The sequence below is a fragment of the Oncorhynchus kisutch genome, linkage group LG5 (assembly GCF_002021735.2).
Source record: "Oncorhynchus kisutch isolate 150728-3 linkage group LG5, Okis_V2, whole genome shotgun sequence".
Lineage (NCBI taxonomy): Eukaryota > Metazoa > Chordata > Actinopteri > Salmoniformes > Salmonidae > Oncorhynchus > Oncorhynchus kisutch.
This window is the reverse complement of record NC_034178.2, coordinates 59,905,486-59,918,048: the sequence shown is the minus strand read 5'-3', so window position 1 is coordinate 59,918,048 and position 12,563 is coordinate 59,905,486. Positions and strand designations below refer to the sequence as shown.

The 12,563-nt window shown below is 39.7% G+C and overlaps 2 protein-coding genes across 2 annotated transcripts; one reads left to right on the top strand and one right to left on the bottom strand.

Annotated features, from left to right (window-relative positions):
• Positions 1–1,188: 1,188 nt before the first annotated feature.
• On the top strand, positions 1,189–3,575 carry LOC109891629 (calpastatin-like). The gene is made up of 7 exons (XM_031823910.1): positions 1,189–1,233; positions 2,227–2,259; positions 2,302–2,403; positions 2,611–2,805; positions 2,853–2,945; positions 3,239–3,283; positions 3,429–3,575. Exons 1-7 carry the CDS (start codon positions 1,189–1,191, stop codon positions 3,573–3,575), a joined length of 660 nt encoding a protein of 219 aa, XP_031679770.1.
• A 3,546-nt stretch (positions 3,576–7,121) lies between these two features.
• On the bottom strand, positions 7,122–10,206 carry cd8a (CD8a molecule). Its single transcript, XM_020482263.2, has 7 exons — positions 9,940–10,206; positions 9,192–9,521; positions 8,958–9,044; positions 8,668–8,778; positions 8,110–8,149; positions 7,869–7,936; positions 7,122–7,471 (listed from the first exon to the last, which is right to left on the bottom strand). The coding sequence occupies exons 1-6, from the start codon at positions 9,992–9,994 to the stop codon at positions 7,879–7,881; spliced, it is 681 nt and encodes a 226-aa protein (XP_020337852.1). The 5' UTR covers positions 9,995–10,206; the 3' UTR covers positions 7,122–7,471; positions 7,869–7,878.
• Between the last annotated feature and the right edge of the window lie 2,357 nt (positions 10,207–12,563).

Genomic DNA, 12,563 nt, shown 5'->3' with positions numbered 1-12,563 from the left:
CGTGTTTATTTTGTTTATGCTTCACAACTCGAACCGAAATGTTAATTAATAATATTGGGTTGTTAACATGTTTAGGTTTTTTTATATAAACAAATGTGGGACACAAAGGCAGTGTAGAACACCAAAAAAGCACAAAAATTCACAAAAGCTGCTGAAATACTTTTTGTGCATATTTGCACGAATTGAGTGTGAGATTGTGTTGCAACACATGTTGGGAATGTTGAGGAGAGAATGTGCATTAGTGTGATCACTTTTGGCCAGTAATGATACAGTAATGATAACATTGTAGCACTGATGATGCATTGCAAATAGTTGCACAGCACAGACAGTGATAAGAACAGTGAAACAGAAGACCCAAAATGGAAATCACTTGAGCGATGAGACAATGACACACTGTAAAACTGGATAAGTCCTGGCTACGTCATTTAAAAAAAGTTCATTAAGAAACGTACATAGCTGAAGTGAGCAAAACTACCTTCAAATGAGTAATAGAAATGCAGTATATCTTGTAAGGTATACCTACATTTTTCATGTAAATCAGCTTAGTTCATTTGATTTCTCTATAAATAAAATTAAATCAATATGGTGAAGTTAACGCCACAATATAAAATAAAAAAAGTCAAAGTCACTTAAGTATAAGTTGCAATACTTTAAATGTTTGAGTTTAGCAAAGTCCACCTTACTTAGAAACTATAATTTACCATAACTCAAATGTAACTGTAAGTTTACTTAAACATTTTTAGGAAACTGATTTCCTCAATTTGATCAATTAGCCTTACCTCAAATATAATCAGTAAATACAAAACAGTTGCAGTAGTTAACTACTGTACACTCAAAAAGCAGAAGTTCAGAAGTGTTCTGTCTTCCACTGCATTGGCTTTAGCCTAGAGCTCAGAGAGAATAGAGAGCGGTAAACTCCAATGTGCTGTCATTACTCAAAACTTTGGAGGAAACCTGTTGCACTAAATATAACTGAGTACAGTTACATAAAGTGATTTTGTAGTCGTTACTCAAACCAATAGAGTCACTGTGATCCTGTAGGGTGACCAAATTTGAGTTGCATCAGCTTGAGAAATGTGAGTAAGCCCCTACTAAGCCACACCTCCAATATCATTTCCCAGTGTGCCTTGCCTTTTCAAGTGAATTGTAGAGTTACCACCCATAACTGTATTTGTTAGTGACAGAGACATGGTTGTTGAATTCATTATTTTTCAGTCCTGTGGCCTTGACCAAGTGAGGTTCTAGGTGAATGTTATCATTCTAATTAAACTCAATGACATTACATATCCCATAAGGCCTTATTTTGAGGCTTAGCTTTACTCTAATACAGTGGCCTGAAACTCATGGTTCACAGGCCACATCAGGCCTTCAAGTAGGTTTTCAAAATTCGCTAACTGTCCCAAAATTCCCATATTTACAAAAAATTCTGATTGAAGGATTTCAAGGAATCTTCCAAACAGGATTTCTGGAAAACCTGTGAAATGTACCAGCATTTTGCAACCTTACCTGTAAGTCACATTATCAAATCAAAATCAAATGTTATTGGTCACATACACATATTTAGCACATGTTATTGCGGGTGTAGCGACGGGTTTTTTGGCTTGTGAAGGGATGTGTAATTCATATTGGAATCTAGGCACTACAGACTACCTAACACATTCAAACTGGAATAACCATTTAATTAATGGGTGCAAAATTTTTCAATGTACATGCAAAAACACAGATATTAAAAACTATTCCAAACAATCTACCTGCAGTAGAGCATGCTGGGAAAAAAAGCGTATTTGTTATCATAACTTTAAATAATAGAGTTGGTGTGACTTCTCATTTAGTTTTGAGTCAGTACCACAAACATTTTAAGCAATAATGAATTTTCATTGACTTGGAGTTCAACATGCTATAAATATTTGAGTTAAAAATGCCTTGCGGGGGCCTCCCGAGTGGCTCAGCGGTTTAAGGCACTGCATCGCAGTGTTGCAGTATGTCTACGGCCTGGGGTTCAACCCGTCAGTTGAACAAGTTTTCTCCTGACACATTGCTGCAGCTGACTTCTGGGTTAAGCGATCAGGACACATTTTGGATGACTCGACCTTCGCCTCTCCCAAGCCCGTTGGGGAGTTACAGTGATGAGACAAGATCATAATCGTGAAATTGGGGAGAAAAAGGGGGTAAAAATAACAACAAAAAATGCCATGGGGTTTATAGTGCAAGAAAGAGGTGACTTAGATAGGCAAAGACCTGCCTCCTCCCAAGCCAGAGGTGAGTCTCAAAGAGGCAAAGCGCAAGTCTCTCTCTTTTCAGCCCTCTATTGACTATGGTGAAGCTCCGGACATCCTGTCAGGTGACTTCATGTCTCCCTCTGTGGCTCCAGCGGTCCTCTGCCCCAATGCTGCTCCCACACAGGTGAACAACACTCTCTACCATTGGTCACTCACTTATCAACCCATCCGCTGATTGGTCTGCTCTGTATAGATCTATGATCATCCAATATGTGTTTTTATGTCTAGCTGCTTACGTCTCTTCGTTTTTTTATTATCAGTAGTATAACAGCTTAATTAACATGTACATGTCGTGTTCTTGTTTTTTCATTTCTCTCTCTTTTGACTCCAGGCCTCAGATGACTTTGCCTTGGATGCCCTGGCAGGGGACTTTGTAGCCCCAGCTGTTGCTCCTGCAGTCAAATCTGCTGTTGACCGCCAGGTACTGAGACACACTTCATGTGATATCATTGTTGTTTTATGCTTCATTCACGTCCAAGATATCGGTGTCAGTCAGATTCCCATTGTAACTTGCCAGCATATGCGTGTGCGCTATCTGCTATTTGATCTCAGTCTGCTCTCTGCTCATCCTAGGAGAAAAAGATTATGGAAGAGAAGCTTACCAAGGTGGGGGAGAGGGATGACAGCCTTCCAGCTGAGTTCCGGCACACAGAGGAAGACCAAAAGGTAACACATCCAGGGTTGTAGTAGGAAATAAAACGGAGAATCCTGAAGACTCTAATGCAAATCGAATGTGCTAATAGGTGTGTAAATAAAACGGCAAATAACATGTATGTGTATTTATATTCCACTACGCACCCGAAACATTTCACAATAAACCATAAATAATACTGTACCATTCTGATCACTTTTGGACTAAATAATAAAACACAATTTATTCCCTGTGCCCATAAGTTATGTGAGGTGGATATAGGCTGTATACAAGGCTGTATAAGGTTATGTTTCTTTTATTCTCAAAGGCAAATGCAGAGGCCAAAGTCCAGGCTGATGTTAGACCCAAGCAGGTGAGGTTTCTGTCCAATTGTATCTATAATCGCACAGATCCGTCATATTCAATGTCATACTGTGTTGCAACTCCTAAAGGTCATGTTTAAGTCATGTAAACCAGATGTACAGTACATAAGTGACCGTCTTCCTCTCTCTTTACAGCCGTCGATGGATGACAGCGAGGCCCTTGACCTCTTGTCTAGAGACTTGTCTTCCTCAACTGGTCCAGCTGCAGCCTCAGTAGCTGTGACAACAGAGCAGAGACAGCCCCGACTGGAGGTACTTACCTACTGCACACTAACAACCTAACAGACCACTAAAGTGAGTCTCAGAGTAGGAGGGCTGATTTAGGATCAGTTTAGCCTTTTAGATCATAATGAATAAGATTATATAGACAGGGGTGAGACCTAATCCTAAATCAGCACTCCTACGCTGAGACGCTTTTTGAATACAGGCCCTGAGATGTTCTGTTGGTTGGCGGTGTTAGGTTCTAATTCTCAGAGCAAATAACTCAACGGACACTATGAAAGCTTAACCGAGTTGAATTATTCCCAGAGGATCAATACAGCTGCATTAGACAATGTGCTTGTGCTTCACACAAGCACTGATATTTTACTGTTCCTCATAGGCTGAGTCTCCTCCTACCCATCTGTACAAACATTGTTCTTTCCTGCTTGGCAGGACACTAGTGATACGGGCCATAAACTTGTATTTCCCCCTTATTAGGACCAGATTGCAGTTCCTATGGCTTCCACTAGATATCAACAGTCTTTAGACATCGTTTCAGGCTTGTTTTCTGAAAAATGAAGAAGAATGAGACCTTCCTGTCAGTGGACTGTAGAATCATGCAGTGCTGGTTTGCGCTTGTGACCGAGTTCGCGCCCTTCGTTAATTTTCCTTTCTATTGAATCCGCTATTGTCCGATTTAAATATTATCGATTATTTAGACAATTAACAACCTGAGGATTAATTATAAACATAGTTTGACATGTTTTGACGAACTTTACCGGTACTATTAGGATGTATTCGTCTACATGTTTTGACCGCCTTTGAGCCAGTGGATTACTGAACAAAACGCGCCAACAAAACAGAGTTTTTGGGATATAAAGAGGGACTTTATCGAACAAACTGAACATTTATTGTGTAGCTGGGAATCTTGTGAATGCAACCATATGAAGATCTTCAAAGGTAAGTGATTAATTTTATCGCTATTTCTGACTTTTGAAATTCCTTTACCTGGTTGTAAAATGTTTTTATGTTTTTGTAAGCGGAGCGCTATCCTCAGATAATCCATGGTATGCTTTCGCTGTAAAGCGTTTTTGATTCATCAGACCGAAGGACAGATTTCCACCGGTCTAATGTCCATTGTTCGTGTTTTTTTGGCCCAGGCAAGACTCTTATTATTATTTGTGTCCTTTAGTAGTGGTTTCTTTGCAGAAATTCAACCAAAAGTTGATGTTGAGATGTGTATGTTACTTGAACTCTGTGAAGCATTTATTTGGGCTGCAATTTCTGAGGATGAATTTATCCTCTGCAGCAGAGGTAACCCTTTCCTGTGGCGGTCCTCCTGAGAGCCAGTTTTATCATAGGGCTTGATGGTTTTTGCAACTGCACTTGAACAGACCTTCAAAGTCATTGAAATTTTACGGATTGACTGACCTTCATGTCTTAAAGTAATGATGGACTGTCGTTTCTCTTTGCTTATTTGAGTTGTTTTTGCCATTATATGGACTTGGTCGTTTACCAAATATGGCTATCTTCTGTATACAACCCCTACCTTGTCACAACACAACTGATTGGCTCAAATGCAATAAGGAGGAAAGAAATTCCACAAATTAACTTTTAACAAGGCACACCTGTTAATTGAAATGAATTCCAGGTGACTACCTCATGAAGCTCCTAAGGCACTGCAGCTCAGTGCTAGAGGCGTTACTATAGACCCTGGTTCGATTCCAAGCTGTATCACAACCGGCCGTGATTGGGAGTCGCATAGGGTGGCACGCAATTGGTCCAGCGTCGTCCGGGTTAGGGTTTGGCCGGGGTAGGCCGTCATTGTAAATAAGAATTTGTTCTTTACTGACTTGCCTAGTTAAATTAAAGTTAAATAAAATAAATAAAGCTGGTTGAGAGAATGCCAAGTGTGCACAAAAAGGTGTCATCAAGGCAAAGGGTGGCTACATTGAAGAATCTCAAATATAATTTGTTGAACACTATTTAGGTTTCCTTATGTGTTATTTCATAGTTGTGATACCTTCACTATTATTCTACAATGTAGAAAATTGTAAAAATAAAGAAAAACCTTTGAATGAGTAGGTGTGACCAAACTTCTGACTGGTAGTGTATGGCCTGTGACATTGACTGATGTACATTTCTGATGCATTGCAGGCTTATAGCGCACTACAAGTCCCTTGCCACACGGAGGCGCCACTCGAGGGAGCTGCTGTGAACAATGATTATATTTTTCTAAATGGCAGAGAACGTATACTTGATAGAAAACAAACACACACAGTGTGCAACGCCTTTCCTGCTTGGTTTTGCACATGACAGAAGATTGTACTAGTTTTGGTTTCTTTCCGTTGAGACGAGGAGAGAGAACGAGAGAGAGAACAAGAGAACAAGAGAAAGAGAGAATGAGAGAACGAGAGAGAGAGAGAGAGAGAGAGCGAGAGAGAGAGAATGAGAGAACAAGAGAGAGAGAGAGAGAGAGAGAGAGTGTGTAAGAGTTTGTCCTAACTTATTTCCTAGGATTGACAGAGAACTTGTTGAATCCTGTGAGGAAAATGTAATATTGGGCTTGCCCGCAAGTGTCTTGACTGACTGTCCATCCCAGCTAACAGTCTGCATTGCCCCAATGTACCAGTGATGTTGGGGGGGGGGGGGTCATTGTGAGTGTCATCTGGGTTTAGGAACAGTATATAGTGTGTATGTAAGATCGGGATGTCTGTCTAATCATGATGTACACAGTAAAGCGAGTTCTCTCTTAAGTGGACAGCCACCATAATACACTAGTGTACAGCATAGTCTACTTTGCATAATTCTACATATTTAGGTGCAGGTCTCAAACCTAAAACTTGAGAGATATTTTGGAAATGGGAGTTCATTTATTATTATTATTTTTTAAATGAGAATAATAATTGTGTTTTTCTGTGTGTATTCAACATTCATGGGTCTGAAGTAACTCCTTGTGCCACCTTCAACAACCGAAAACAGAAGCTAACATGGGGTAACCTGTAGCTAACATGAGGTAACCTAAATGTATTTCGCCAATAAATGAATTAAATCCAATAAGTAAATGCCAAAAACAAGATATGACAGTAGTAGAATACATTTGTGTAAAAGCATCCTGCGGTATAGGGAACTTACTGTATATTTGTGTTGCAGTTAGGGGGAATAACTTTATAATATACTGTATATTTTTTTAATTCACATGTAATATTCTGAAAATCTTTCACTTCTTGTACGAAGCAACTCAGTAGTTTTTCAATTTTGCTAAGCTTTTGCAAAGCTGCTTCCTTCTCTGAGCTTTGGTACGTGTTCAACTCCAATTTAAGTAGGCTATTCTTTTTTTTGTGCAATGGCCTTTGGGCACTTGAGGAGAATTTGAATAGATTTCAAAACATTTGAATACAAATCTATGTAGTTGAACCATTTCTGTCTTTTCATTCAGATTTGTAAGAGGTTACTAATAGAGAGTAACGGAGATAGAGGTTCACTCTAACATGGTCCTACAGTAACAAGAACACACACAATTACATACACTGTGGTTCAATCACTCAAGTATTGCAAAAATATTGCTTTATATGGCACATTTCTACCAAACATTCATAGAAGTCTAGGAAGAAACTGAATACGACATTTGAGTTAGAAAATGTTACCTTGGTTTTATTGAAGTTTCACTGCAGAGCTTTTGTCTTTGGTTTCATGTACAGACCATGAAAGTCATAAGGAGAAAAGTATCTCATAACATCATTTTAAACTAAGCTATAAGCAATACATATCTCGTCATTAGACTGAGTAACGACATGAATCATCTACACAAACCTGCCATAAAGCTATTATGTTGATTAAATGAAGAGAGCGAGAATTCTTATATTTCTACTATTTCAATGGTGTTACGGAGAAAATGTCTCAGTAAAAATGTATAATTTAACAAACTGAATGGTTGATAGTAGAGACGTCGCACCATCTTGCGTCTCTCTCAGTGTCTGTGAGAAGAATAGACAATAAACATGTAGTAAGCTACATAAATCACCTGTGTTATATAAATCATATGTGTTATAAGCATTAGTAACTACATTGCGAATGTCAGGTAGTTTTAATATGTTCAATTGTTATTTTTTTTAAATGTAGTCACTCAAACAATAGGGTGTGCTTTGGGTTCTCTTGTTTTTTACAGCGAGAAGTTGAATTACCTTACTATAATCACTGAACAATAATATTCACAAAGGATTATTATGTGAAATAATGTTTTAAATAACCAATATATTATTTTTGTGTTCATACATAGCTTGTGCGTGCTACTTTATCCTATACTAAAACACACCTCTCAATTTAGAATGTAAAAGGAATATTTAGGTTGAGGACAGTTTATTCATGATATACCTGTTGAGGGTTAGAAAAGTCTGTTGTTGGCTATAGGATGTTGTTGCCCCGGTGCTGCCATTCTCGGCCTGAATACAAGAGAAAAATAAGAGAAGCTCGTCTTTCTAACTACAAACTCAGTTGGACTTTTAGGGGAGAAAACTCAAAAGTGTGGACCTTCTCTTTTTTCAACTACTAATTTTCTAGGCTGCATACATCATAACAGGACTCATGTTTGACATATTAAAGAAGGAAAACATACTGTCTTTTATAATGATGTGGGCATCTTTTTGTTCTTATCCCTAAAACAAAAGAAACAACAAATAAATAATATATAATATTGATATAATATTATTAATTATTAATACAAAAAATATATGGAAATTATATGAAAATGTTCATACATTCTAACTGGAAAATTATGGCAGCATATTTACATCAGTTGGTTCAATACTCTTGTTTTGTTTGGTGGGTGGGTGTTTCATGGGTACATGGGGCTATATTGGTGAGTGAATGGGTACATGGGGCTATATTGGTGAGTGAATGGGTACATGGGGCTATATTGGTGAGTGAATGGGTAAATGGGGTATATTGGTGAGTGAATGGGTACATGGGGTATATTGGTGAGTGAATGGGTACATGGGGCTATATTGGTGAGTGAATGGGTACATGGGGTATATTGGTGAGTGAATGGGTACATGGGGTATATTGGTGAGTGAATGGGTACATGGGCTATATTGGTGAGTGAATGGGTACATGGGGTATATTGGTGAGTGAATGGGTACATGGGGCTATATTGGTGAGTGAATGCAGGACTCACGGTTGCAGTGGCATACAGTGATGATGAGGAGGAGGAAGAGGAAGCCACAGCCAGCAGTCAATGGGGCCCAAACAATCAAATCACAGGATGCAGTAGGGTCCACCTTTCCCACTGCAAAAACACAAGTCAAACACAGAAAACATTTGGGATAAATGTGTTACAACGATAAACACCATTGGATAATGAAATATTCTACTATGATTATCCAAATCAACTCAATAAAAAATATGAGGACATTTATATTATGATAAGAACACATGTGATGATGATGATGTCAATAAATATTCTACCTTTGCACGACTTGGCAGTTGTAGAGCTGGTTAGCTCTATGGTTGTGGTCATTGGTGTAGTCGTCGTGGTCGTTGTTGTCATAGGGGCTAAAAAGTGAGGTGTGTTAGCATGGATAACTTTCAGACTGTTAATAGGCTTTAAAGAACATCTGATTAAAAAACAACATTGATTTCTATAATTGTATTATTCTGATATAATTTATTTATGTAATGTAGCCTAGCTAGCCTACTCACCTGGCCCAGTAAGTCGAGTTACTTCGCCAAACACAAGCGCGTTACCATTGATTGATGCACAGCTGTAGACGCCACTATCTCGAGCCTTTTTGAAAGCCTTCAGTATCAAGATGTTTTTCTTTATCTGCTCCTCGCTGAAGACCTCATTGTTAAAGTCTGTTTTCTTTATACCGTCCTTGGTACTAAACGATGCAATAAACTCCATTCCAGCGTTGTCTTGCACTCTAAACCAAATCACCATGTTGCTCTTAGTCTTAGAGACTGGTGCACAAGTGATCTCCACCCTCTCTCCATCCGTTTTCTCTGTCAGAGAACTCAGTTGGAGAGTTTCTGATAACGTTTGTGATTAAAAAGAAATTAGAGATTCAACTAATGAATAAATTCATAATTTATTACTGAAGATGTCTTATTAGGCTAATTCAAAATGCAATTACTGAAACGTGACACATATGATGTTTAGGCTATAGCCTAAACAATATATTTCATTTAAAAAATACACTCTAGACAAACCTAAAACACAGAATTGATTAGGCCAACAAATACGTTACCATTCAAAATGAAATTAAAATACAATATAAAATTATGTAGAGCAGGCCTGGTCTATATAGCAACACTTTTTATGAACTAGGTCTGTGAGAGAGCAAGTATTCTGGCAATATCGTTGAAATCCATCGACGACTTTAAAACTATCCTACTCTGAAGGGAATGAACGTACTACAGGATAGTAATATGAAAAAGTCTGACGTACCTTGACAAAAGAACAGTAAAACAAGTGTCTGCATCCACTTTTGGACCATTTTCATGTCTTTTTGCACAGCAACACGTTCAAGCTCTTCTTCATGGGATGTAGAAACAGGTGTGATGAGGAGCTCAACACGACCCTAAACCCCACCCAAAGTCTTCTTTCATCACTGGTAAAAGAGGTCATTGCAGGAGTCTTGCACAGAGCTTGTGTATCCCAAGGTGGTCTGCAAGTCTGCTCCAGCAGAGCCCACCAATCCGCGCTGCGCTTCGCTACGGGCTGGCTTTACGCAAAAAAACCGCACGCGCTCTGAAGCGCACAAACACAGCACAATGTGTCAACATTTCAAAGGAGGAATTTAAGTCAAGAGCAGCAGGTCATGACATACACTTTTGAGGACGTGCCTCTGTGCTGCCACTTTGATAAACATGGTATTGCAAGAATAGCAGAATAATATCATCAATAGGTCTATAAAGTGATATAAGTGTTTATTTGATTGTATTTGTGTTATTACTATTACCTTTGTTGCGTAATGTATGAATAATGTAGTAGCCTACGCCTATATCGTGTCAACATTAGGCTGTGATTTACTAATCTGCAGCCTACATCAGTGGTGTTATGTCAACGTTTCATAGATAGGCTATAGCAGATTAGATTTAGAAATATAATTAGACATAAACTGATACCTGGGTGGCTGAAAATACGTTAGGATAGGCTGGTTTGAAACACAGCTGTGCTATTTATTTTTTCGATTCCTCAAATGATTTTTTTTCAATTCACAGTCGAAAAAACAGCGGCAAGTGTCCAGGAAGGATACAATATTGCCAAAGACATAACAAATTGTGAGTAGGCATTGCATTAGTCTAGGATTCTCAATAAATGTGTAGGCAGCTTGTCAATAAATAAAATGTTGAATATTATGACATGATTTGAGACAACATTCAAATAATTGTTTTGATTCTTTTGAAGAGTGAGGCTCTGCTCATACAACACTTTAGGGTTCTTCCCTTGGGCAAAAATAATATAATTAAAATACATTTAAATCAAATCAAATCAAATTTATTTATATAGCCCTTCGTACATCAGCTGATATCTCAAAGTGCTGTACAGAAACCCAGCCTAAAACCCCAAACAGCAAGCAATGCAGGTGTAGAAGCACGGTGGCTAGGAAAAACTCCCTAGAAAGGCCAATACCTAGGAAGAAACCTAGAGAGGAACCAGGCTATGTGGGGTGGCCAGTCCTCTTCTGGCTGTGCCGGGTGGAGATTATAACAGAACATGGCCAAGATGTTCAAATGTTCATAAATGACCAGCATGGTCGAATAATAATAAGGCAGAACAGTTGAAACTGGAGCAGCAGCACAGTCAGGTGGAAGTTGAAACTGGAGCAGCAGCATGGCCAGGTGGACTGGGGACAGCAAGGAGTCATCATGTCAGGTAGTCCTGGGGCATGGTCCTAGGGCTCAGGTCAGTTGAAACTGGAACAGCAGCATGGCCAGGTGGACTGGGGACAGCAAGGAGTCATCATGTCAGGTAGTCCTGGGGCATGGTCCTAGGGCTCAGGTCCTCCGAGAGAGAGAAAGAAAGAGAGAAGGAGAGAATTAGAGAACGCACACTTAGATTCACACAGGACACCGAATAGGACAGGAGAAGTACTCCAGATATAACAAACTGACCCCAGCCCCCCGATACATAAACTACTGCAGCATAAATACTGGAGGCTGAGACAGGAGGGGTCAGGAGACACTGTGGCCCCATCCGAGGACACCCCCGGACAGGGCCAAACAGGAAGGATATAACCCCACCCACTTTGCCAAAGCACAGACCCCACACCACTAGAGGGATATCTTCAACCACCAATTTACCATCCTGAGACAAGGCTGAGTATAGCCCACAAAGATCTCCGCCACGGCACAACCCAAGGGGGGGCGCCAACCCAGACAGGATGACCATAACAGTGAATCAACCCACTCAGGTGGCGCACCCCCTCCAGGGACGGCATGAGAGAGCCCCAGCAAGCCAGTGACTCAGCCCCTGTAATAGGGTTAGAGGCAGAGAATCCCAGTGGAAAGAGGGGAACCGGCCAGGCAGAGACAGCAAGGGCGGTTCGTTGCTCCAGAGCCTTTCCGTTCACCTTCCCACTCCTGGGCCAGACTACACTCAATCATATGACCCACTGAAGAGATGAGTCTTCAGTAAAGACTTAAAGGTTGAGACCGAGTTTGCGTCTCTGACATGGGTAGGCAGACCGTTCCATAAAAATGGAGCTCTATAGGAGAAAGCCCTGCCTCCAGCTGTTTGCTGGTTATTTAGATAACTTTTGGATTCATTTTGATAACATTTACATCTATAACTATAAATGTTCATAAATAACAAGGCTTATTCGTGAAAGATATTGAGTGATGCGAATGAATGTTCGGGTATATCGCCCCCTAAATGCAAGAAATAGTTCACGCCAAAAGTAACATCTCGTTTTACAAAAATAGCCAACAGTCCAGAAAATGAAAATGACGGCCCAGTTGTCGGTGAATCAGCGGGGACCTAGGTTTTGAGGAGGATGCGAGTCAAAGTGAGCAAGGAAACACGCCTGCAGAACCCAATGTTTTGAGACATTAACATTTTTCAAAAAG